Source organism: Pseudochaenichthys georgianus, unplaced genomic scaffold (assembly GCF_902827115.2).
Source record: "Pseudochaenichthys georgianus unplaced genomic scaffold, fPseGeo1.2 scaffold_200_arrow_ctg1, whole genome shotgun sequence".
Taxonomy (NCBI): Eukaryota; Metazoa; Chordata; class Actinopteri; order Perciformes; family Channichthyidae; genus Pseudochaenichthys; species Pseudochaenichthys georgianus.
This window is the reverse complement of record NW_027262720.1, coordinates 920629-945485: the sequence shown is the minus strand read 5'-3', so window position 1 is coordinate 945485 and position 24857 is coordinate 920629. Positions and strand designations below refer to the sequence as shown.

The 24857-nt window shown below is 42.0% G+C and overlaps 2 protein-coding genes across 6 annotated transcripts in view; both read left to right on the top strand.

Moving 5' to 3' along the window:
- Nucleotides 1–24857, top strand: part of LOC117441807 (zinc finger protein 420-like) — a 350733-nt gene that overhangs the window by 118244 nt on the left and 207632 nt on the right. The window lies entirely within an intron of this gene.
- Nucleotides 1–24857, top strand: part of LOC117441806 (zinc finger protein 93-like) — a 33810-nt gene that overhangs the window by 3863 nt on the left and 5090 nt on the right. Inside the window, exons 2-5 of one of the 5 annotated variants that reach the window (XM_071202283.1) lie at nucleotides 13547–13638; nucleotides 14021–14213; nucleotides 14382–14444; nucleotides 17449–17499. The exons of 1 other annotated variant lie outside the window; for it this stretch is intronic. In XM_071202283.1, the coding sequence (XP_071058384.1) occupies nucleotides 13559–13638; nucleotides 14021–14213; nucleotides 14382–14444; nucleotides 17449–17499 (387 nt within the window). In that variant the 5' untranslated portion in view covers nucleotides 13547–13558. 3 more of the 5 variants (XM_071202284.1, XM_071202287.1, XM_071202285.1) reach the window with 3 other exon arrangements.

Below are 24857 nucleotides of genomic sequence, written 5' to 3'. Positions count from 1 at the left end.
GTAGGCTACACCCATACCAAGAAATGGCTTAGCCCCACCATGAGACATGATGTTAAAGTAAGCAAAATAAAGTCTGCCAACTCGCGGAGTAAATTGCACAGACAGCAGTTAGTAAGATTGATTTCAGTAGCCACGGTTTTGAAAACTTTTGTCACGTAGTGATCGTCTTCTCAATAGAACATCTTTGATAACGGCGTGGTGTTGTTGCAGGAAGTCCCGACGCAGAATCCTCTTGCTGTAGTTCAGGGCAGAGCCATATAATAGTAATAATATGGCTCTGGTACAGGGGTGCACATAACTGGTACGCAGGGTATGTGCGTAATCTGAAATGCGTACCGTCACTTGTGTCACAAAGCGCATTTGCGTACCGACGTACTTGTGAAGCTTTTCCAGAAGGCGGTCAGATCACCGGACGACAGAGTCGGTCTCCGTGTGCACAGACAGGGCTGCTGTTAACGTCGGTCTGTACAACGGAACTGTGCCAAAACTACGCCAACCGGCTGCGGAGGGAGACTCCCCCCTTCACTGGAGAACTGCGCTAAAACAGCTGATCACAACTTTCACACTCTGTGGTCACGAAGTACTCCACTAGCCCCCCTCCCCCTCTGTCGACTTTCCTGAAGTACTCCCCGTTGATAGAAATCAACACGTAATGAATTCAGACCCCACGGTTTGATGATTGATAGGTGTGTGGGTTGTCTTTCATTTTGATAAGCAGAAAAATGTTATAAGTATGTTAAATTGATATATCCGCCTTCTTTCATTTATCTTTCCATTCCCACAACAATATACATAAATAAATGGCATATTTTGGACATAGTTCGAATGGTGATTAATCATGATTAATACATTTTTAAGCTGTGATTAATCTGATTACAAATTTTAATCGTTTGACAGCCCTAATATATATATATATATATATTGATATATATATATATTGCTCGCATAAAATCCCCGGGGTTGTTTGCTTTGTATGTCGGGGGCGGGAGATTCATGTTATTGGTTGTTGGTCGCATTGCTCGCAAAAAATCCCCAAGCTGTCAGACACGCCCAGCTCCAAGATTTTCGAAAAGCTGCTGTGTGGACGTACCGTAAGAGCTCAACTCAGTGAAAGCATTGCCTGCTGACCAATCAGAGCTCAGTGTGCGGAGTTTAAAGCGATCAAGTCATATTACAAGAGAAAGGAAATGCAGAGCCCCGCAGAAACAGAGCAGAGGGAGAATGTGAATACGCAAAGCAGTGTATACTGAAACATGCACATACATTGGATAAATAACATGGGTGTTTAGTTTATTTAATAAAAGAGCACATGTTCAATGTGAAAAGTGACCGTAGATAGATTACTCCAGTTGCAATTTGGTGCTATATATATTTAAAAAATAAATAAAACACCTTGAATTTCAGGCAGGGCTCCGTTGGCAGGGCGCAGAGCCCCGTCAAGACAATGGTAGGGGAAACACTGCATTAAGGTGCAGCATTTCGATGAACTGAAATAATCTGTATTTTAACTTTACTGTACTAGTACTCACAAAACATAAACTATTAGTTTTGGGTTTTTAATTATTATTAAACTGTAATAAAATAAATAAATATAAAATAAACATTAAGGTGCATCATTTCGATGAACTGAAATAATCTGTATTTGAACTGTACTGTACCGAAGCAGCCAGTTTGACATTATGACTTGCTTGTCATTGTATTTTCATGTTTTTTTTAAAGAAAGATGAACTTGTCCACATTGCTTGCCGAAAGGGCAGTTCTGCTGGTACTAGCAATGTCTCCTGCTGTAGAGAACACACCCTCTCGCTAGGGACAGAGGTAGCAGATACAGCCAGGTAGCGCTTTGCTAACATGGCAGCATAAGGATATTTGGCGTTTGTAATAGCTTTGGCTCGGTCTGAACTTGTTGCGAGTGGTGGAGGCTACATGCTAGCGGGAGTTGGGTTTGCACTTCAGTCTTTTTTCTTTTGGTACCGGTGATATTTACGTTCGGGTGATGCCTTTTCAAATGAGTGTGCAAGTTTGATGTATTGCCAGCCGCGTAACCAATGTTAGTTGAACAATGCCGACAAACAGCTTTGGTTCGTTCCACCTGTCTTTGTCCGTCATCCTTGTACGTAACTGTGAAACCAAAATGTTCCCAAACCGGAGACTTCAATGATGCTGGAGGATTTTCGAGCTCAACTTTATCTGCGTTCGCCATTTCGACAGTTCCTCAAATTACTGACTAAATTTGAACGCATCCCTGTGACCTGGGGCCTCATTTATAAAGGGATATACGCTCAAAAAATGGCGTATGCCAGTTTCTACGCTATGTTTGCGATTTATAAAATACTAACTTGACCGGAAAATGTGTGGTCCTCCACGCAAACTCTAACCCATGCGTACGCACTAAGCACAACAACGGGAGAGACGAGAAACTGCAACACCGTTGGCAGAAGGAAGGATGGAGAGGAATATGTGGAAATAATACCATAAAATAAATAAATACGGATATGTTATTTAAAACCACCTCGAATATGTTGTGTTAATGTTATGAAATGTTTTCTCATAAATGATGCGGTAAGCAGGAGGACAGAATTACGTCTAAACTCACGCCGTTTTGCATTTCTATAGGTTGTAGATACGAGCATATATATATGTGTGTATATATATATATATATATATATATATACTATCACGTTTTATGCCATTTGCCAAGACTTGATAAGTTGCTGGTAAAACACAGGAGGTATGGAAACTAAGAACACCATATGTGGTAAATTGTACAGCTAATAGAACACAACACATTAGTTGTATTTCCTCTAACTGGTGGATATAGAGTTGCTGCGGAGGGGGTTGAGACGCACAGGCTGCAGTGGAGACGCAGCTGATCAACAGCTGGGACACGAACCACCAAATACAAAAAAAAAAATTCAGATCCAGTCGTCATGACTCCACTCCGGAGGGATTACCCGATAGTTTCTTATCAAGGGGGGGTCTCCTGTCCCCGGTACAAACACACTGCCTGAGGAAGGCTATGTGTATTGTTTTTGTCGTGAACCTTTTTCGGACCACTTATTTATTTATTTTGGTGACGATCCGACCTCCATGCTGCTACTCTGGTTCAAACTACATCCACCAAACAATATGATTTATCCCGACCTCCCCAAAATAACCAAAATCTCACGGTGTGAGATGTCTTTTTTAGCTGTTCTGTCGTAATTTCCTGCGATCTCCTTCATGCAGTCAGTCAAAATGAATGAATGGGCGTTTCTTTGACTATTTATAGGCAAATATGGGCGTGTGAGCAAATTACTCTGAATGCTGCGACGCAGCACCTGAGATTACTTCCAAAAAGTTGTTCACGTTCTCAATTTGTTACGTTTAAAGCTATATTCGTTCGGTACACACGTCCGAACTGAAGAGCCCGTACCGAATAATTTCGGTAACGACACAGGGTTTCTCCTCCAGGGGCAGTTTAGATACTGCTCTTGGGTTCTACCAGCCCAACAACACCTACTGCACTACGCACTCTGTTTTGCTATCCTGGTGGTCGGACATCCGAAGCTTTAGTGCCTGAAATAAGTGTTACGACGGGCAGCTGGTGTTAGAGGCCACGCTGTTTAGGCGTGTCACGATAATTAATTTTGTTGGACTATACATCAGTGATGCAAATTTGTGGCTTTTCGGTGCCTCCCACTTTTTTAACGCTGATTTGGGTGACTTGTGTAATTCGTGGGGAACCGAAGAGTTTTTGTTTGGGGGGTGGGGGAGTCCGTCCGTCGGACTGACGGACAACTTCTCACTTCAAAAAAGAAGAAGAAATCTAGATCGCAAAATAATTAAACGAGCGAGTGCCTGTTTTTCCTGTTACTATATGACGGTAACAAAAAAGTTGTTAAAAATAACAAGAATAGAGTTTAAAAGGGGAGTGATTTGTAAAATATCCAAAAAGAAAAATCTGCTTACAGTTCTGTTTCATATGGGCGTTGAAAGATGTATCGATAGATCTCCTCATGTTGCTCTCAAAGTGCACCAGATTGATGCTTTTAACTTCAATATTTAAAAAAACAAATCTTCCCGGGGAATATGGAATATTTCCAAGGTGGGCATACTTGTGCTGTAGAAGATCCATTGGGCAGGATTGCTTACCTAGCTCTTTAGCAGTGAAGGCATGGCTGGTGTAATGTCTCACCTGAGGGCATCCTGGTGCTGACACATCAAATGACACAGAGGCTCCCTGCAGCTCAGACACTTCCTGCCTGACAGTGTGAAGTTTGAGGGACTCTTCTGCCCGTCCAGTTGCAGGTAGTGCACTGCAGATTGGAGAATGATGGTTCTTTCGGACCCATCATCCAGGATAGCATGTGTGGATAGTGTTTTGCCTTTACTGTGGAGTTTCACTGGCACCACCTTTAACATCACTCAGAGTGTGTGACTTGATCCAAGTAGATGGCGCTGGATACTGTACTCACTGCAAGGACACTTTTATTTGTGCTGGATATAGACTCGTACAGAATCTGCAGATGCTGATCACCACAGGTGGCACAAGGTTTCTTCAGAGTGCAGTTGTCAGGTTGATGCCCGCTGCCACACTTCCAGCATCTTTTATTGTCTTTTATCCATGCTGTTATTTGTGTGGTTGTTAGCATGCTGAAGTCCGGGCATGAGCTCAGATAGTGCTCTGTACTACTGCAGAAGAGACAAAAGGGCTTGAAACTTTCCCTTTTCTTGCCTTTAGTTGTCTCTTTCTTCCCAGAAGATGTGTTCGAGTCAGTAAAGCGCTTATCTGGGACTCGATCAGTGCCATAATAAACTGAAGATTGAGGTTTTGAGGACTTGAACGGTTTCTGCTCCTTGTGCTCTGAATGTGGCTTGTCCGCAGTGTAGCTCTCGATGGCTCGCCTGGATATCTGGATTGCTTGTGATTTCCTCTCTAACCACACAGCAAGATCAGGGAGTGTGTAGGTGTTAGTAGTGCCACTCTGCAGTAGTGTTGTCACGATACCAACATGTTGGTTTCGATACCGATACCAAGTCAAGAATTGCGATTCCGATTCTTTTTCGATACTTTTCTTAAAAAAAAAGGAAACAGTTTCCCACCAGAACCATATGGTTAACACAAACTTTTAAAAAATGAGAACAATAAACAAAATAAATGACAAGAATTCGTATTAAATAAAATTAAGCATCATCTCAAACAACTTTTGTTTTATAAATTATTATTTTTTTATATTTTAACATGTAATAGTACAGTAATATAAATAATTATTGACAAAATGTATATTGCAGATGTTAGCCACATTGGTAAGTTAGCTAAAAAGATGTAATTATGTTATCTATCACATTCGCTAACCTCTCTGTCTTTAAATTCTTTAAACAGCTCTGGATTCCGGTCGGCGGGTGCTTAGCCAAGTCTGATGTGTTGGCTCCCTTGGTTTGCAGGGATCTAAAACATTTCTCACAGACAGGCCTCGTGGTGTCCGTAGGCTTGCCCTCACTGTCAGAGATATTACATTACATTACATTGCATTTAGCTGACGCTTTTATCCAAAGCGACTTACAATAAGTACATTCGACCAGGAAGACACAACCTTGAGGAAAACAGAATCATATAAGTACATCAGGTTTCATAGAGCCAATCATTCAAGTGCTACTCAACTGGCTTTAGATAAGCCAGTCCTTTATTAGTATATAAGTGCTCTGTTAGCAGTTCTTTGTTAGTCATTCTATCGCTCTAAGTGGAGTCGAAAGAGATGAGTTTTCAGTCTGCGCCGAAAGGTGTGTAAGCTTTCTGCCGTCCTGATGTCAATGGGGAGCTCATTCCACCATTTAGGAGCCAGGATAGCAAATCCACGTGTTTTTGCTGATGGGAACTTGGGTCCCCCTCGCGAGGGTGCAGCGAGTCGTTTGGCTGATGCAGAGCGGAGAGCACGCGCTGGGGTGTACGGTTTAACTATGTCCTGGATGTAGGAAGGGCCAGATCCATTCGCAGCATGGTACGCAAGCACCAGTGTCTTGAAGTGAATTCTAGCAGTTACCGGAAGCCAGTGGAGGGAGCAGAGGAGCGGCGTGGTGTGGGAAAATTTAGGAAGGTTGAAGACCAGACGAGCCGCTGCATTCTGGATGAGCTGCAGAGGTCGGATGGCACATGCAGGTAGACCAGCCAGGAGGGAGTTGCAGTAGTCTAGGCGTGAGATGACGAGAGCTTGGACCAGAACCTGCGTCGCTTTCTGGGTCAGCTGGGGACGTATCTTCCTAATGTTGAAAAGCGTGTATCTGCAGCAGCGGGTAGTAGCAGCGATATTTGCAGTGAAGGACAGGTTGTTATCCAGGATCACACCCAGATTCCTTGCAGTCTGGGTCGGGGAGACAACAGAGGTGCCGATGTTGATGGTCAGGTCAAGAGTGGGACAATCTTTTCCCGGAAGGAAAAGCACTTCAGTTTTGTCAAGGTTGAGCTTGAGGTGATGAGCGGACATCCACTGAGAGATATCAGCTAGACAAGCAGAGATGCGTGCGACGACCTGGGTCTCTGAGCGGGGAAAGGACAGGATTAGTTGGGTGTCGTCAGCGTAGCAGTGGTATGAAAAACCATGCGGGCTAATGACAGATCCGAGCGAGTTTGTGTACAGGGAGAAGAGGAGGGGACCAAGAACAGAGCCCTGAGGGACCCCTGTAGTTAATTGACAAGGGTCGGACTCGGACCCTCTCCAAGTTACCCTGTAGGTGCGGTCTTTGAGGTATGAGGTGAGGAGGGAAAGTGCAGAGCCTGACACTCCAAGTTCTTGGAGAGTGCGAAGGAGGATCTGATGATTCACCGTGTCGAATGCAGCAGACAGGTCCAACAGGATGAGGACAGAGGAGAGGGAGGCTGCTTTAGCCGTGTGCAGTTCCTCAGTGACAGCAAGGAGGGCAGTTTCTGTGGAGTGACCTGCCTTGAAACCAGACTGGTGCGGATCCAGAAGGTTGTTCTGATGGAGATAGCAGGAAAGTTGTTTAAAGACGGCGCGTTCAAGTGTTTTAGACAGGAACGGGAGGAGAGAGACAGGCCTGTACTTTATAACATCAGACGGGTTGAGAGTGGGTTTCTTTAGGAGAGGGTTTACTCTTGCCTCCTTGAGACTGTTTGGAAAGTGACCAGAAGTTAGAGAAGTGTTGATGAAATGGGTGAGAAACGGTAGAATATCAGGAGCGATAGTCTGAACTCTGAAGATATAGCTCAAATACTTCCAAATTTCGCTTCTGCCGTCTTTTTTGTCAACAAGCAGCCATGCTTCTCGTTTTCTCACATGCTCTGGCAGCTAGAGCGTGGCCACGTGCATGAGAGAGGGGAGGGACTTAGAACGTGCTTGAGAGGAGCGGGACAGCAGGCACAGCTGCAGTGCAGGGAGTGGAAGCAGAGCGCTGAACACACACGGCTCTTATTAAAACGGCGCTTTCTCACCGGAGTACTTTTCCCGTCATTCTTAAAGTACCGATACTAATGAAACGGAGGAAACGTACCGTTTTTAGCGGCAGGGTATCGCGGTACCTTTCAAGTATCGGTACACCGTGCAACACTACTCTGCAGAATGCCTTTTGTTAAACAATACTCTGCAAAGCTGTCCCTGTATGAGGATGGGAGTTTAGCAAGCAGTCTATCCACATGAGAGCCACACAAGAGTTCACTTTTAGCTGCTCCATCCAGGCTGTTAAGCAGACCAACAAGGCTAATTACTGACAGAGCAAAGTCCTCAAAGCTCCCTGCATCTCCATATTTCACAGCAGGCGCATTAAGGATGGTGTTTATTTCACCTTGCACTAATTGTCTGGGCTGTCCATAGCGCTGCTGCATGGCCTGCATGGCCTTGGTGTATGGCATGGGTTCATGGACATACCTCTTGGCTATTTGGAAAGCGCTGGGGAATTTGAGATGGTCTCACAGCACTTGGAATTTATAGTCTTCAGACAGGTGATAGTGTGGACCTAATACCCCATCTAGCCCTTTCTTCAGCAGCAGGAAATCACTCTCTTTCCCCGTCGTGAAACTGATTAGCTTGGGCCGCGGAATGCCATATGAGGAAGATCTGGCCATCTCCATCAGGTTTGGCATATGTGCCGCTGGCTGGGACTGAGCGTGCAAAGGCACATTATTATGAACTGGCTGGAGAAAAGAGTTTGGATAGCTAGTAGAGTTAGGCAGATGCGTATGGAGAGCTGAGTGCGGAAACGCATACTGTTGGCCAGCCGCCCGAGTGGGATACTGTGATTGGAGAACAGGAGGCTGCCACAAAGGAAGTGAGTTTATGCTGGGAATCTTAGCAGGCCTGTGCCGTGGGTCCTGTATAGGATTTGGATGTGCCTGAGGAGGAGCAGGTTGCCAAACAACAGGAGACGGAGGTGATGGCCATGCAGTTGGATGTGCTCGAGGCTGCTGCTCCCTGTACTGCTGTTGCTGTAGCAAAGGTGGATATGGTAGGCCAGCTGGAGCAGATCCAGGCCATGGCACCAGAGGGGGATGCATAGCTGAGACAGGCATTTGAGGAGAGGGGACTTGATGTCCTGGGGAAACAAACCCAGGAGGCAGTTGGACTGGAGCGTGTGATGGACTGAGGAAAGATGCTTGTTGATGACGAGGTGGCTGGAAAGAGAAGAGCTGTACATTTGGAGGCAATGTGTGGAACACAGCTGCATCGAGGTAGGTTGATGCATATCCACATGGCCTTCATCAGTGATGATTGCAGGTCGTCCGATGTCTGAATAGATGGGAGGCGGACCAACACACAAATTGAACAACACTCCCGATTGTCCGGTCGCTACTGGTGTCCTGGCGATCTCGTTATGACAACAAGTGCACGTTAGTGCTGCAATGTGGTTGAAACAATTCGGGCTTATGCTAGGGGGTGCAAGGAATAGTCCAAGTAATTGGGGAGTTTTATACAACCACCCCTGCTGCAAATAATAATAAAAACCTTTGATTTATAACTTAAGATCCGTCTCCTATTGATCTGAGTATAAAGAATAGCCAGTTAATTGAAGCATTATAGCACAGGCCTTTGTCAGATGTTATATTACGCTGTTTTTTTCTGCTTCGAATAGTTCTCTCTTTTTTCACTATACCTGTGTTTGCATCACGGATACATTTTCCCGTAAACTATTGCGATAAACGATAATATTGTCGGCCCCGTTGTAAGACCATATTAGACCACTGACTTAATGATAATATATAATATTAATTCAAGTACATCCTTTCAAACAGAACTTTTGTATTGAACATTCAACATTGCACATGAAATGTGAAAAAATATTCAAATATATAAATTATATATAATAAATAAAACAAATACATTAAATTATAAAACATATATTAAATCCCACACAACCAAAACAATAAATTAAATAGACTCAGGCTGGAAAACAGAGCTCTCTCTATGGGCTTAAATTTGTCTCATATGTATTTGTGTGAACATAACAATTATTTGTGTGTAAACATGTTATTTGTCAATGTAAAACACCATCCACAAATGCATTTGAAAGATTTGCAAACTCACAAATAAATGTGCAAATGTAAAACGGAACATATTTTCACAAATAAAAAAAAGGTCTGTGAATACTATAATTAATTTATAGAGATAAACAAAAGGAATTTTTGAATATCTCTTTAACATTGACAACTTTCGATCAGGCATTTGTGAATCCATTTTGTATTTGTCAACCAAAAATGCGCTTGTGGATCTCAAATCTCTGCTTGTGGATCGTCTTTACACACACAGAGTTTTGAGACAAACTTGCCGCCGGTCTCGACCGAAATCTGCTCGTGTCACTCGGTTATTTTCCGCACCGTATTTAGATTAGCCTTCACAGTAAGGCTACATTAAATGTTGTAATATTCATCGTGATCTTTTCTACTGTTTATGTATATTCCTGTTTATTGCTTTTATTTGTAATTGATAATTGCATCAACAACAGATGCAGCCTCGGAAAATCTGCCGCCAACAGAGGATGCATTTCAACAACATGTAAAGAGCAATGTTTCAGACAGCGACATGGTGTCACAGCCCGAACCCAAACCCTTGTTATAGAGTCCTATTGGCAAGGGGTGGATTGTCAGAGATGGGGCCATTCAACCAGTGCTATTTACAAAACCCCCAGCACCTACAGAAGTGAGAGACATTACTCACTTGTATTGCAAAGATGTAAAGTGTGGAGAGAGTGGAAAGTGCCAGTGCCTCTCTGTTGGCCTTCCCTGTAGGAGTTCTGCACCTGCTGTGCAGAATGTCAAAATGTGTCCCCTAACGTTTCTGAGGAACCTGACATTCAACATTATATTCTAGTATCTATATACTTGACCTCTCACAGAATTATTTGATGAATTGTATACTGTACTTTAAATTAAGGTTCCAGTTTCAATAAAACCTGTACTATTTACACCTATGTTTTTGAGGCTTGCAATTCAGAACTAATACACTTTGTTGTATTGGGTTACTCTTATTCGGACTATTTGGTGATGTAGTTCAGCCACCTGGTATTTCCCTCTCCAAATATAATGACCATCAGAGTGAGCATTCTTAACTTATAGGCTATTATGCCACTTTGACTGTCTCAGAGAAGAGGTAGGCCTATGTCTAAAGAAATCTCATTTGCAATAGAACAATACAAATACAAAATGGATTCACAAATGTCTGATCGAAAGTTGTCAATGTTAAAGAGATATTCACAAATTCCTTTTGTTTATTTGTAAATTAATGATAGTATTCACAGATTTTTTTTTTTATTAATACATATATTTGAGAGAGAGAGAGATATGGGCTTACATTTGTCTCATTATTTGTGTGAACATAAAAATATTTTTTGTGTAAATATGTGATTTGGAAATGTAAAACACCATCCACAAATGCATTTAAAAGATTAGCAAACTCAATAATAAATGTGAAAATGTAAAACGGATCTGCAAATACGCAAAAATATGTTCACAACAGTCCACTGTACTGTAACGTTCACAAGGTGAGTCGGAAACAGGCTTCTCGTTATTAGGCTTTAATAACTCTTGTTCTTTACAGACGATCACAGGTACATGTACACTTTGTGGGTTCTACCTCACACTAACCTAACTCCTACCCCTACACATATATAGCAGTGTCTACGTCACAACTCCCCGTCCGCTCCCCCAACCACAGGCCCGCACCCCAACCAGCATCACTATGCAGCTCCATGATTGGCAGAGAGACGGGGGATGCCTGAGTGACACCCTGGACATCCTATGCAGGGTCGCTACAGTACATACAATAGCCGCGTTCACACCGCAGGACTTTCCCTGGTACTTTAGTTCTTTAGTTCCGTTAGTACCAATAGCCGCTTTCACACCGCAGGACTTGCGGTACTTTAGTGCCGGCACTAAAGTACCACTAAAGTACCACGGCACTAAATCTGCCAGGGGGCTAGTGCCAATCGCATTCACACCGCAGTACTTTCCCTGAGGCACGATTACGCTGACGTCACTTCGTCTTCTTCTTCTCTGGGTTTACTGGCAGGCCGCAAAACCACTTCACGGCGAGTACAACAAAAAACGAGAGAAGAAGAACTACACGGGGAAGGGGGTATAAAGCCCATCCGCTGTATGAGGCGTTTGTTTACTTTCCGACCTCAGACATGATGGAGTTCATAAGGGTAATTTACAAATAAAATACCCCATTATAACAATGAACTTTATCTTTATGTATTTATTATATATTGCCCCCTCAGGCTGATTTTGGAAAAGGACATCAACCCTTGTTTCGTGTTTTTCCCTTATTTATCTAAAACAAATGACATGATAAATTACGTGTTTATGTGTGTAAGACTTGTGTTTCTGATAAATTCAACCACCGACACCTGTCTGCTCTCACATTCTTCTATTCTGCAAAATTGCGGTGGGACACAATAAATAAAGCTTCGCCAGTTTGTTTGTTTTATTGCACAGTCAAGACATAACAATAATGGCATCATGCTGTTCCAGGTGTGTCGTATGCATGTAAATTGAAGTTAAATAACAGTGTGAAATGTAAAATAAAGTGTAAGTAGTTTCAAAACAATGTAACAGTGGCAATATATATAGCAGCAGACACGCCTTAGTGCAAGTTAGGTGTCAGTATTGAAAAACAGTGGCAATATATATATATATATAATAACAATAGAAAATCGTTACCACTCTTATTATTGTGGTCTTCAATTTTTTTATAGTCCTGCCTGAGTTTCTTTATTTTTACCCGGCATCCGTGTGCACTGTGCACGATTCCCAGCTCAAGTAGCGAACATCGCTCAAAAACATTTGGAGTTGGGAACTGCTTTCTGTAGAAGCTGCTGCATCCCGTCCTTGGAGTAAATTGCCAGAAGCGCCGACACTTCCTCATCATTCCACCGCTCCGGTGTTGTAGTACGTGTGGTCATAACTGCTTTAAAGTACAAAAAAACCACTCGCTCAGGTGTGGATGTGGTTTTGTAGCGAGGAAAAAAATGGCTGCCTAACAAAACAAATTCAGAGTCTAACGGGGCGTGGTTTGCAATTCGCCCAGCCAATAGAAATAGAATAGAAATTGGCACTCATTTGTCACCAGGTTCGTACCACCTCTCTAGCAGGGACTAAAAAGTACCAAAAGAGTTCCAAAACAGTTCCCGGCACTGAGTAGTCCCGGCGGTGTGAACGCGACATTATTGGTACTAACGGAACTAAAGAACTAAAGTACCAGGGAAAGTCCTGCGGTGTGAACGCGGCTAATAATGTCGCGTTCACACCGCCGTGAAGTGGTTTTGCGGCCTGCCAGTAAACCCAGAGAAGAAGAAGACGAAGTGACGTCAGCGTAATCGTGCCTCAGGGAAAGTACTGCGGTGTGAATGCGATTGGCACTAGCCCCCTGGCGGATTTAGTGCCGTGGTACTTTAGTGGTACTTTAGTGCCGGCACTAAAGTACCGCAAGTCCTGCGGTGTGAAAGCGGCTAAAGTCTCTATATTATTAATTTGGCTGCGACACTGCTGCACGCAGAGTGTCCTGACCTGGCTGTGTGCATGGGAGCCTGCCTGCAGACCTCCACTCTCAGGACAGTTCTGGTGCAGACCTCCACTCTCAGGACACCTCCACCATAGATATATATAAACACTAGATGGCTCATGGGAGATTTTCCAGCGTAGCTGACCGGCCGCCATCTTGCTACAGTTAACAGTTACTCTGATTTGCGTTATGGTAGCTGTTGTCAGGTGAGTGATCTGCACAAAAATACTCTTAACTCACTGAAATCTTGACTGATTTACAAACGGTTTGGTTTATTATAAACATGATTAGCATGGCTATGATACAGGATGCTTGGACATGTTGAAATTGCAGCTTTTCTTTGTGTATGTGGTTGTATTTACTAGCTGGCTAATAACAAGAGGCTGTCAGTGACACCTAGTATTACAAAGTTGACCCAGCAACTTTACACCAGTGGGAGAGGCAGAACTGCTTCTTTTCAACACAACTTAAGTTACACATGATTTCTTCCAAGTGGTTTGGCTTGTTAAAAACATCTTGCATTATGATACAGGAATTTGCTGGCTTTGTGTTTACAGAAGTACCTGACTATGCCGGACTTTTGTGCAGCCTACGGATGCTCTAATCACCGCAGTCTGGAAACAAGAACCCGTGGGATCACCTTTCACGTGTAAGATATGACAATATTATGACTAAAATTAGGATAATCGTTAATTACTTAGTGGATGTATGTACATTACAAGTCCTGCTACACAGGGTCAGTGGGGCTATGTGAGATAATAGTATTGCAAGATTGTTGTTGACCCAGCCTCTTTAGAATATGTTGTTACCATTTCTTTACACAATTATTTAATGTTTCTATTGGACACCTTTTTTTATTACTCTTAGTGTGGTTGTCTTATTCTTAAAGTAGGCTATACATACATGCATACATACCAAAAATATGATAATTTCGGTGAGTATTTTTGTCCTACCCTTAATGTTAAAGGAAAGAAGGGAGGAACATGTTGACAATAATTTATATATCTGGCTACCTTTCTCATGTTTTTAAGGTTTCCCAAAACCAAAGAGAGGAGGAGGCAGTGGGAACTCGCCCTAAGAAGGGACGGTTTTGTTTCCTGTGACAGGACACTGCTCTGCAGTGAGCACTTCAGGAGTGAGGAATTTGACCGGACAGGGCAGACTGTCCGGCTTAAAGATGGTGTTGTGCCAACAATATTCAACTTCCCAGCTCATCCTCAAAGGGTATGTGTATCATTGGCCAACAACAATTCAAGGTGTATAAGATTGATATATAAATATGTGATTACATGTCACACTTTAGTTTTTCTTTCTGCAAGTTTAGGAATAAATAATGTGTTGTGTATTACAGCACATTTTAAACACTCAACATGTCTTTAATGTTTATTTTAGCCGGAAGCAACAAGAAGCACAACCACTTCAAGAAGAGCGGAAGATGAACCTCAGCCTAATGTTGTGAGTATTCTGAATGTGGCCAAGACCAGAGAGATGGTCATTGATTTCAGGAGGGTGAGAACGTCTCCTCTACCCCTGTGCATTCTGGGAGAGGATGTGGCTGTTGTGGAGGACTACAAATACCTGGGAGTGCACTTAGACAATGGGCTGAACTGGAGGATCAACACTGTGCACAAGAAGGGATATTAGAAGGATATTAATTTCCATATTACTATTATTTATATATTCGTATATTTTGATATTTATATATTAATGGGGAATCGCTACCACTAGGAGCATATATCGCCACCTACTATGTATTTATTAAATCTTCATGTTCCATGAGACGCAGCACTATGTTCCCCACATATGTTTATGTTTGCTCAGTCTAATAAACCCATAACATGGTTGTGAAAGAATACCAAAGCTGAGGCTGGACGATGATTGATTGTTGGTGTGCCATGTGTCACCGTGTGTCTTATTGGTTTTGTGTTATACTGTATTTTATTGTGTGCAACTGGTCCTTATCTCCAAGACACATTTAAAACAAATAACCTTGAAGTCCCATCTCTCCCCACCTGCTCCTGCTTCCTACATCCCCTCCACACCACACCAAGTTGTTCTTCTTAATAATATATTTATTTTGGGGGGCCGCCTTTCATAACACCCAAGGACACATAGGATAGTTTATGTTTAAATTGTTCCCTATATTGCATAGGGGCAATATAGGGAACAATTTAAACAGTGGATTTTGTGATATATCAGCCGGGGTGAGACAGGACAAACCACAAATGGACTACAGAAGGACACAAAAGGACACATGGTACAGTTTATATTATTCTTGGTCTTTTTTCAATAACATATTTCAAAGGTTCTGGATTTGTTAACAAATCTAGAAACTAAATACAAAACTAGGATGATATGAAGATCTCATGTCAAAAATAATTGTGATAAATTAGACGGAACTGGCCTGTCTGTGAGCACATTTTATGTTGGTTTGGTTCTTCTGATAAAGGTGTGAATATCTAAATAATATACCAACATATGCTATTGTCATTAGTTGTGTCCCTGTTCTTAAAGCTAAGGCATTGCTAAATTAACGCCTCTTGGCTTACAGAGTGGTGAGACAGATTTTTATATATAAAATATAAATGTATTTTAATTTTATAATTTATTTTAAATATTAACAATATAATAAAATATATGGAAATATATACACCGGCAAATATTTAATATGAATACCTTGTGTGTGTGTGTGTGTATAACTATTGCTTTATCTGATTATTATGTTATTTTCATATGAAAGTCCATGATTATAAGTATGCAGTATCATAACTACATCTTTGATGTTTATAAAAAACCAAACCGTTTGAAAATTGGTTGAAAATTGAGCAAGATATGGTTATTTAAATAGTAAACCATAATGTTATGAATGAGAGAACTCCCTGTAGCAAGATGGCGGCCAAGTGGCAACGTCGGTCTCCATTGGCCAGCAGCGCGGGTGAGTCATCTAGTGTTTATATATATCTATGACCTCCACTGTCAGTACAGGAAGTGACGATTATGACGCGTTTTTTTCCCGCCCACCGAAGGACTCGTTTGATGGAAGTTTTCAAATCACAATGGAGACTCATCACGGAGGTGATGAGTCCGACCACCGTGCACTTTGGGTCAGCCTTGGTCAAGCCCTTTTGACCCCCCCAGTCTGGTTCTCGTTACATAAATAAAGCAGCGACTGTATTCACCATGACATAGACAGTCTGTGGTTTGTACATGTTTAACTTTTGTCCAGTTTCTGAACAGATATGAGGAGCTGTGAGCTCTGAGTGTGTGCTAACAGCTGAGCTAACGGCTGATGTGTTGGGCTAATCACAAGCGTCATTTCTTGACTGGCAGCAAAAACAACCAATCACAGCAGTGCTTCTCTGGCTGGCTCTGTCCAATCACAAACAAGAAGTGTTCTCCCTAAAGGAATACCCTTTCCGTCCAATGTGAAATGCTGTGGTGTTTTCTGAAATGCTGTGGTGTTTTGTGAAATGCTGTAGTGTTTTGTGAAATGCTGTGGCGTTTTCTGTAATGCTGTAGTGTTTTGTGAAATGCTGTAGTGTTTTGTGAAATGCTGTGGCGTTTTGTGAAATGCTGTGGTGTTTTCTGAAATGCTGTGGCGTCTTGCACTTCAGGGCCACCGTACTTTTATTATATTGTTAATATTTAAAATAAATTATAAAAATAAAATACATTTATATTTTATATATAAAAATCGGTCTCATGTTACCACTCTGTAAGCCAAGAGTTGTTAATTTAGCAATGCCTTAGCTTGAAGAACAGGGACACAACTAATGACAATAGCATATATTGGTATATTATTTAGATATTCACACCTTTATCAGAAGAACCAAACCAACGTAAAATGTGCTCACAGACAGGCCAGTTGTCTAATTTATCACAATTATTTTTGACATGAGATCTTCATATCATCCTAGTTTTGTATTTAGTTTCTAGATTTGTAAACAAATCCAGAACCTTTGAAATATGTTATTGAAAAAAGACCAAGACTAATATAAACTGTACCATGTGTCCTCCTGTAGTCCATTTGTGGTTTGTCTTGTCTCACCCCAGCTGATATATCACAAAATCCACTGTTTAAATTGTTCCCTATATTGCCCCTATGCCCCTGTAAGGTGTCCTTGGGTGTTATGAAAGGCAACATAAATGTATTATTATTATTAAGAAGAACAACTTGGTGTGGTGTGGAGGGGATGTAGGAAGCAGGAGCAGGTGGGGAGAGATGGGGCTTCAAGGTTCAAGGTTATTTGTTTTAAATGTGTCTTGGAGATAAGGACCAGCTGCACACAATAAAATACAGTATAACACAAAACCAATAAGACACACGCTGACACATGGCACACCAACAATCAATCATCGTCCAGCCTCAGCTTTGGTATTCTTTCACAACCATGTTATGGGTTTATTAGACTGAGCAAACATAAACATATGTGGTGATCCCACGGGTTCTTGTTTGCAGACAGCGGCGATTGGAGCATCCGTAGGCTGCACAAAAGTCCGGCATAGTCAGGTACTTCTGTAAACACAAAGCCAGCAAATTCCTGTATCATAATGCAAGATGTTTTTAACAAGCCAAACCACAATCATGTGTAACTTAAGTTATGTTGAAAAGAAAGAGCAGTTCTGCCTCTCCCACTGGTGTAAAGTTGCTGGGTGAACTTTGTAATACTATGTCTCACTCACAGCCTCTTGTTATTAGCCAGCTAATAAATACAACCACATACACAAAGAAAAGCTGCAATTTCAACATGTCCAAGCATCCTGTATCATAGCCATGCTAATAATGTTTCAAATAAACCAAACCGTTTGTAAATCAGTCAAGATTTCAGAGAGTTAAGAGTATTTTTGTGCAGATCACTCACCTTACAAGAGCTACCATAACGCGAATCAGAGTAACTGTTGACTGTGGCAAGATGGCGGCCGGTCAGCTACGCTGGAAAATCTCCCATGAGCCATCTAGTGTTTATATATATCTATAGTGGAGGTGTCCTGAGAGTGGAGGTCTGCACCGGAACTGTCCTGAGAGTGGAGGTCTGCAGGCAGACCCCTCTCGCTGTGTGTGAGCCCTGCCCAAGCCCCCAGGAAGTGCGCCGGAGTCTGATGAGAATATTCGTGCTGGTCAAACGGCGGTACTACACTTCCTTTAGGTTGCTGGGCCCGGAAACACTTTTTCCCATTGACTTACACTGTAACTCGTTGGATAATTTTTTTTAAACTAAATAAACTACCCAGTATGAACGTTTGTATAGCCCTTATTAAAAACATTCGTTCCTCAAGTTGTAAAAATGTGCTAATAACGTTATTCTGAGAGTTATTTCCCTCGGCATTATGAACGCGCATCTAACCCACGGGACCGCGCCGCCCGGCACGTTCATGTTACGTGTTCAGTACTACATGGGTTTCTCTTTACCCATGGATGCACAATAACAACGGACCATATCGCCTTACTGCCAGCCCACGGAGCTGTAATAATGGATATATTGCACATGTTTGCTGTAATTCATCATTTGTAAAATATTATACTACATGGGCTGTATGATGTAAATCTTGTACCGTAAATGTTGTAGTAAATAAAGTTAATATTACCGACGTATATTAACGTTCCTGTAGCTTCTTATTGCACTTGCAATTGTTTTAGTTACGTGTGGGCTACTTAACATGAATAATCACAGTTACTATCATTTTACTCCATCACATTTCAAAAAGAAATAGGCTATTGTTATTTTAACTCCACCACAGTAATCCATCATCAGCTTTACTTTTTAGATAACGTTTTAACTCACAATTGATCATAACAGGCTTCAACATATACATTTTTATATATTACCAAGTGGTTTCATGTACAACCCACACAAGTATCATGCTAAATGAAGCTCTGTTGCTTGGATATCACTAGATCCTGATGTCAGCGTAATATAAAAGTACATAACGATTGATGTGTAATTTAGCATAATTTACTAGCTAGCCGCTAGCTGCTAACTGCCGCATCGTTAATATAAATCCAGTACCATGCTGTCATGAACGCGCGGTGCTGTTACGTGTACGCAAATTCACGTGCTTAATGTGAACGAGCCTTTGGGCGGCGTGGTTAAAGTTGCGCATGCTCTATGAGTGCACATACGGGTACTTCTCAGGCATGCCGGGTAATCTGACGTTTAGCTCTCTCAAAAATTGGGCCATTTTGTCATCATGCGCCATTGAGCAACTCTGCGCCATTGAGCAACTCTCATAGGAATGAATGAGGCCCCGCCTCCCACGCTGTATCCAGTTCTTATTATACATCCATGGCCCTGCCCCTCACAGCGCGCCTGGCCGGCAGACACAGGCCCTTTCTCACTTCTCTTATTTTTCATTTCCTCGCTCCTCGGTCTCACCGGAAGTTGATTTGTCTGCGCCATCTTGAGTAGCGTCCCAATGGCCTTATTTTTGCCAGAGGAGCTAGGAGCTATAATCGAGGAACCACCAGACCATCCTTCGATGAAATTCTCAGACACTCGCCCCGCCCCCTTACTGTGTATCGCTCACTGATTGGACGATGCAGTGCATGCACTGATCTGATGCTTCTTGACATGAGAGCAGTTTCCCAGCGGAGTGAAGAAAATACATGAACCTCACGGGAGTCACTCCTCAGTTTATACCGTGTTTTGTTTCAATTCATGTATTATTTAGTTACAAATATGTGATATATCTGAACAACAAAGTGGTCAAAAATCATTTTATTCATTTTTTGGAAACATTTTCATGATCGCTTTTTTCATTTTACATTTTCATTTATTGTCATTTCTATTCAGTCAGTCATTAAGTGCTATTTAAAATTTGCTACATATCCAAACAAACAAAGTGTGCAATCCAATGAATGTTAATCTAACTGGGTTTTGATAGATAACATATCTCTTTTTCTTCTCTGAATTATTTTATTTATTTTGTGCACTCTAATCAATATTAATCAAACTGTTGTTCGTTTATACATTTTAAGAATGGCGTTTATCTTTTTTGAGAATTAGTTCTTATTTTATTTTATTTATTTGGGTCTACAACAGATGATACAAATGTTTGTCAGTAAATGTGTACTAACAGGCGGGGGTGTGTGTGGAAATAACGGGGACAGAGCTGGCTGCTGTCAGACGATCAGCTGTGCAGCATCATCACAAACGGACGTCGCTTCACGCGACGCTCCGGAGGAAAGGACGTCCCATTGCTCTTAAAACTAATTTCCCTGCTTCTCGTGGATTCCTTAGAGGCTTCTCAATTCTTAAATGTCCCCTCCTCGACTTCCCTCCTCGAGACTTAGTCCCGCCCACAGGAGATGCGAGCGGAGGACCGAGGAGGGGAAGCAGCAGAAGTTTAAAGAAATGAGAACTCCTCTCCTCTGAGCGGTCATATTAAAGCGACATCCGTTCATTATTACGTGGCAACAGCTGCATCAGCTGAGTTGAGTGTTTTGTCATATTTTATAATCTCTGTTAGATCAGCTGAACATTGTTCCCCCACATATTTACTTTTAATTCATTGAGAGTGCGGTATAATGAGACAATAACAGGCTACAGATGCGGGGACACATACACAAATATATTTATATAAATATATGCAATTTAAAGTATGAGAGCACTCTCATAATAACGTAACACTATCAGAGACTGGATATATCCCCCCCCCCCCTCTCTCTGGTCGCTGAAATGGGGAATTGAATTTACGTGCCAAAAGTTGTATTTGCATTTTGCAAGTATTAAAAGTAAGCAGAGGACACCAAACCAACTGAGACCCGTCTGTCCGCCGCATCTACGCACTGTACCACACACACCTACACACTGTACAACACGCACCTACACACTGTACCCCACACACACACACACACACACACACACACACACACACACACACACACACACACACACACACACACACACACACACACACACACACACACACACACACACACACACACACACACACACACACACACACACACACACACACACACACTGTACCACACACACCTACAGCTCCTAAAGCATAATCAGGCTACAGCCATTGTGTATTTTATTATGTGAAGCACTAAATGGTCTTAGAAAAATATCGACTCTTTGTTTGTAGATATCTACTAAACTAAAGCAAATAGAGTAGGTCTGTTATACTGAGTGATATATATTTTACACACTGCTCTGCTTTCTGCACGGACCTCACAGCTGTTCTCTCTGGAAACATCGCGATGCGATGAAAGCAGTTTCTAAAATAATATCCAGGGGATGCATGCAGAGCTGTCATTAGGCGCATTCACACTGCGGTACTTTTCCCACAACGGTTCATGCGAACTTAGTTCATGATCGCGTTCACACCACAGGTTTTATGTTTCATGTGGAACCTATATGCTGCAGGTCTCCCTTGAAAAAGAGATCTATGATCTCAATGGGACCAATCTGGATAAATAAAGGTTTGAAATGAAATGAAATGACACCAAAAAGAGCCGGTACTAAAATTAGTTCATGCGAACCTTTTTACCCCCTCGAAAGTCCCTGCTAGAGAGCAGGGACTTTCGAGCGGCTCTTTTGTGAGAAAAGAGCTATATTTCTGATTGGCTGGGCGGATTGCAAACCACGCCCCGTAAAACTCCCAAAAAGTTTTGTGAAGCCGCCATTTTATTATCCTCGCATTAGCATTATTAGCATTAGCCCAGCGCAGAAACGCAGAGAGACTAACTTATGGCAACACAAAATAAAACATGGGAGCGGTGGAGATGAGGAGGTGTCGGCGTTCTGGCGATTTACTCGGAAGGCTTCAGTAGAAGCTGCTGGGACTCCCAGCAGCTTCTACTGAAGCCAGTCCCCAACTCCAGGGACTTCCAGCCGGGGACTTTGGGCGGCAGTATACGCCGTGAAGTGGTTTGCGGCCTGCCAGTAAACCCAAAGAAGAAGAAGTGACGTCAGCGGCTTCATTTGCCTAATCCATCCCCAGGGACTTTTTCCGGTGTGAACGCGATCTGTAAGTTCGCATGAACCTTTGTGGGAAAAGTACCGCAGTGTGAATGCGCCTATTGGCTGAGATAAGTCCGGCCGTGCGTCATGCTTCCACCGTTCCCGGAAATGCATCCGTGGAGGAGCCGCGGAGGAACCATCAGTGTATCCTCGGTTAGAGCTCCTCCAGAGAGCCTCCTCCACGCTCGATCCTCGGTCCTCGGTGTGCATTTAGAGAAATGATACGTCCTTCAAAATGGCTCGCTGAAATTCATTTCCGGGTCACTACCGGAGGACCGAGGAGTCGAGGAGGGGAAATTTGAGTATTGAGAAGCCTCTTGTGCTTCTCTCCATGCTTCCCTGGTGGGAGGGACTAGTCACAGGGGAGGGACGCAAAGAATCCATTTAACTGAAGTGTGAAGGACCCACAGCGTGCCTGACTAAAATGCTGGTCACATCCTTATGTAAACGGCAATTTATCGATGTCAGAAAAGTTATCGAGTTTATTTGTATTTATCGTACGATAAGTCAATTAATTGCTTATCACGACAGGCCTAACGCTGTTAGCTAGGGCTGTACCCGAATATTCGTTCGTTGGCCTAATATTCGGTTTTGAATTTCGTTATTCGATCCAAATTGAATTGATTGACATCTCAAATATCAACGTAAGAGCTGTTGCCTCTTCGGGGGTGCTAACACTTAACCATACACTTTATAGTTTACTTTCTCCGTCTTTATATGTAGATATAACTTTTCTCCGTTAATCTCTGCTCCTTTTCTCTGTCATGTTGTTTCCATAGCAACAACCACTTCCTGTCAACAGCGCTAACCCTCCTTCAAAATAAAAGCATGTCCATACAAAATGGAAGACAAGCTAAATTACACTTAAGACATATATATATATACAACTGCAACGAAAGTAATAAACACAATGCAATATCCTTTTCCATTTCAAAGAACACAAATTGGGTTATTTACATTAACTAATAACTATAAAACAACAATACTGTAGAACAGGGCTCGGCGCCTCCCGCTTTTTTAACGCTGATTTGGGTGACTTGTGTAATTTGTGGAGAACCGAAGAGTTCTCATTTTGGGGGAGGGAGTCAGTCCGACAGACGGACAACTTCTCACTTCAAAAAAGAAGAAGAAGTCTAGACCGCAAAAATAATTAAACAAGCGAGTACCTGTTTTTCCTGGCCAAGGACAGGTTCCTTGAACACAACACAAGCGTAACGTGTCTTCACGTGGTATATGTCTCGTCTGAAAGGAGTGCTGACAGAGAGCACCGGAACGCCGCTCCAGCCCTTAAAATATTGCAGTACCCATAAGGAGCCGTATACATGCCGCAGTGTTTGCGTGGCTGTGTCTTTTAGTTGTAAGCACAGTGGCGATCTGTTGTTATTAGCATCTGGTTAGCTAGCTATGCTAACGAATTTAAAGAGCTTTTCTACAACCAGGTGGAAGAGAGCTCTCTCCTGAGAGGCTCAAATAACCTCAGCTCAGTGAGGTTAAGGCACACCTTGATATGATCAATATAGTTAATGAGACTAAATGAAAAACAGGTATAAAATACTATATGACAGTAACAAAAAAGTTGTTAAAAATAACAAGAATAGAGTTTAAAAGGAGAGTGATTTGTAAAATATCCAAAAAGAAAAATATGCTTACAGTTCTGTTTCATATGGGTGTTGAGAGATGTATCCATAGATCTCTTCATGTTGCTCTCAAAGTGTACCAGATTGATGCTTTTAACTTCAATATTTAAAAAAAAATCTTCCCGGGGGAGCATGCCCCCAGACCCCCTAGAGGAGGTTAGGTCCCCCCTCCACTTAAATCATGTTCACATGGATAGGATACTAAATACATTTGCACACATCTTGTGTCCATATCTTTCTGTGTTGGTGGTCATGTCACACCGTGCACGTGCATGCATGCGTGAGTCATGGTGAGATATCTGGATTAAGAGGTTGCTTTTTCTTTGCACAGCATGAAAGAAAGGCCAAATGAATGGACTGTGATTTTAGTTTTTTTAAGCCGAGGTTGAGTTCAATAATTTGTACGGCCCTCGGAGGATGTTGTAAAAATTGAAAGGAAAAAGGTCCCCACCACCCCTGCTGTAAATAATAAAAACCCTTGATTTATAACATCTCTGTCTCCTATTGATCTGAGTAGAATAGTCAATTAATTGAAGCATTATAGCATAGGCCTTTGTCAGATGGTATATTACTCTGTTTCTTTTCTGCTTCGAATAGTTCTCTCTCACCATACCTTTGTTTGCATCACTGTAACCAATGAGCACCTGCATGTGTGTGAGAATGGCCCTGACACCATTTCAGCCCAGATTTACAAACTCCTAGCAGGACAAGCTCGAGCTCAATTCTCACACTGAATTTTAAAAAAGTGAGTGAGGGACTGCAATATAAGAGGGAAATAAAGAGAAACTTTAAAACTGTTAAATTGTTATGATGTGTAAAGACTGATATTGTTCTATAATCGTCTGAAACAGTTAAGTCATGATCTGAAACGGTTAACAAAGAAAAAGGGAAACTCAAGCTGCTGCTACACTTTATTTGATTTATCTAAAATTAAGCACTTTTAAGATGCACATATTTTCAAAAGCTATTTTATTTATGTTCTCTATTTTATTTGTAAATGCAGCCCGAGAGGAACATTACACATATCCACAGTATTTCAGTAATGTTAATTTACAATAAATATTGTTGTTTTTGTACTTTCTTTATTTGATTGGCAGTCAGTTGTTGATTACATGCAGACGTTGATAAAGCTACAGGTCACTTCAATATATTTCACACTAATTCATGAAGCAAGTTAGACATTTTGATGTTCCGGACCTTTGCATGGGGACATTTTCTCTAACTGGACCTCGTTGAATTTTAGTTGAAGACCCCTGCTG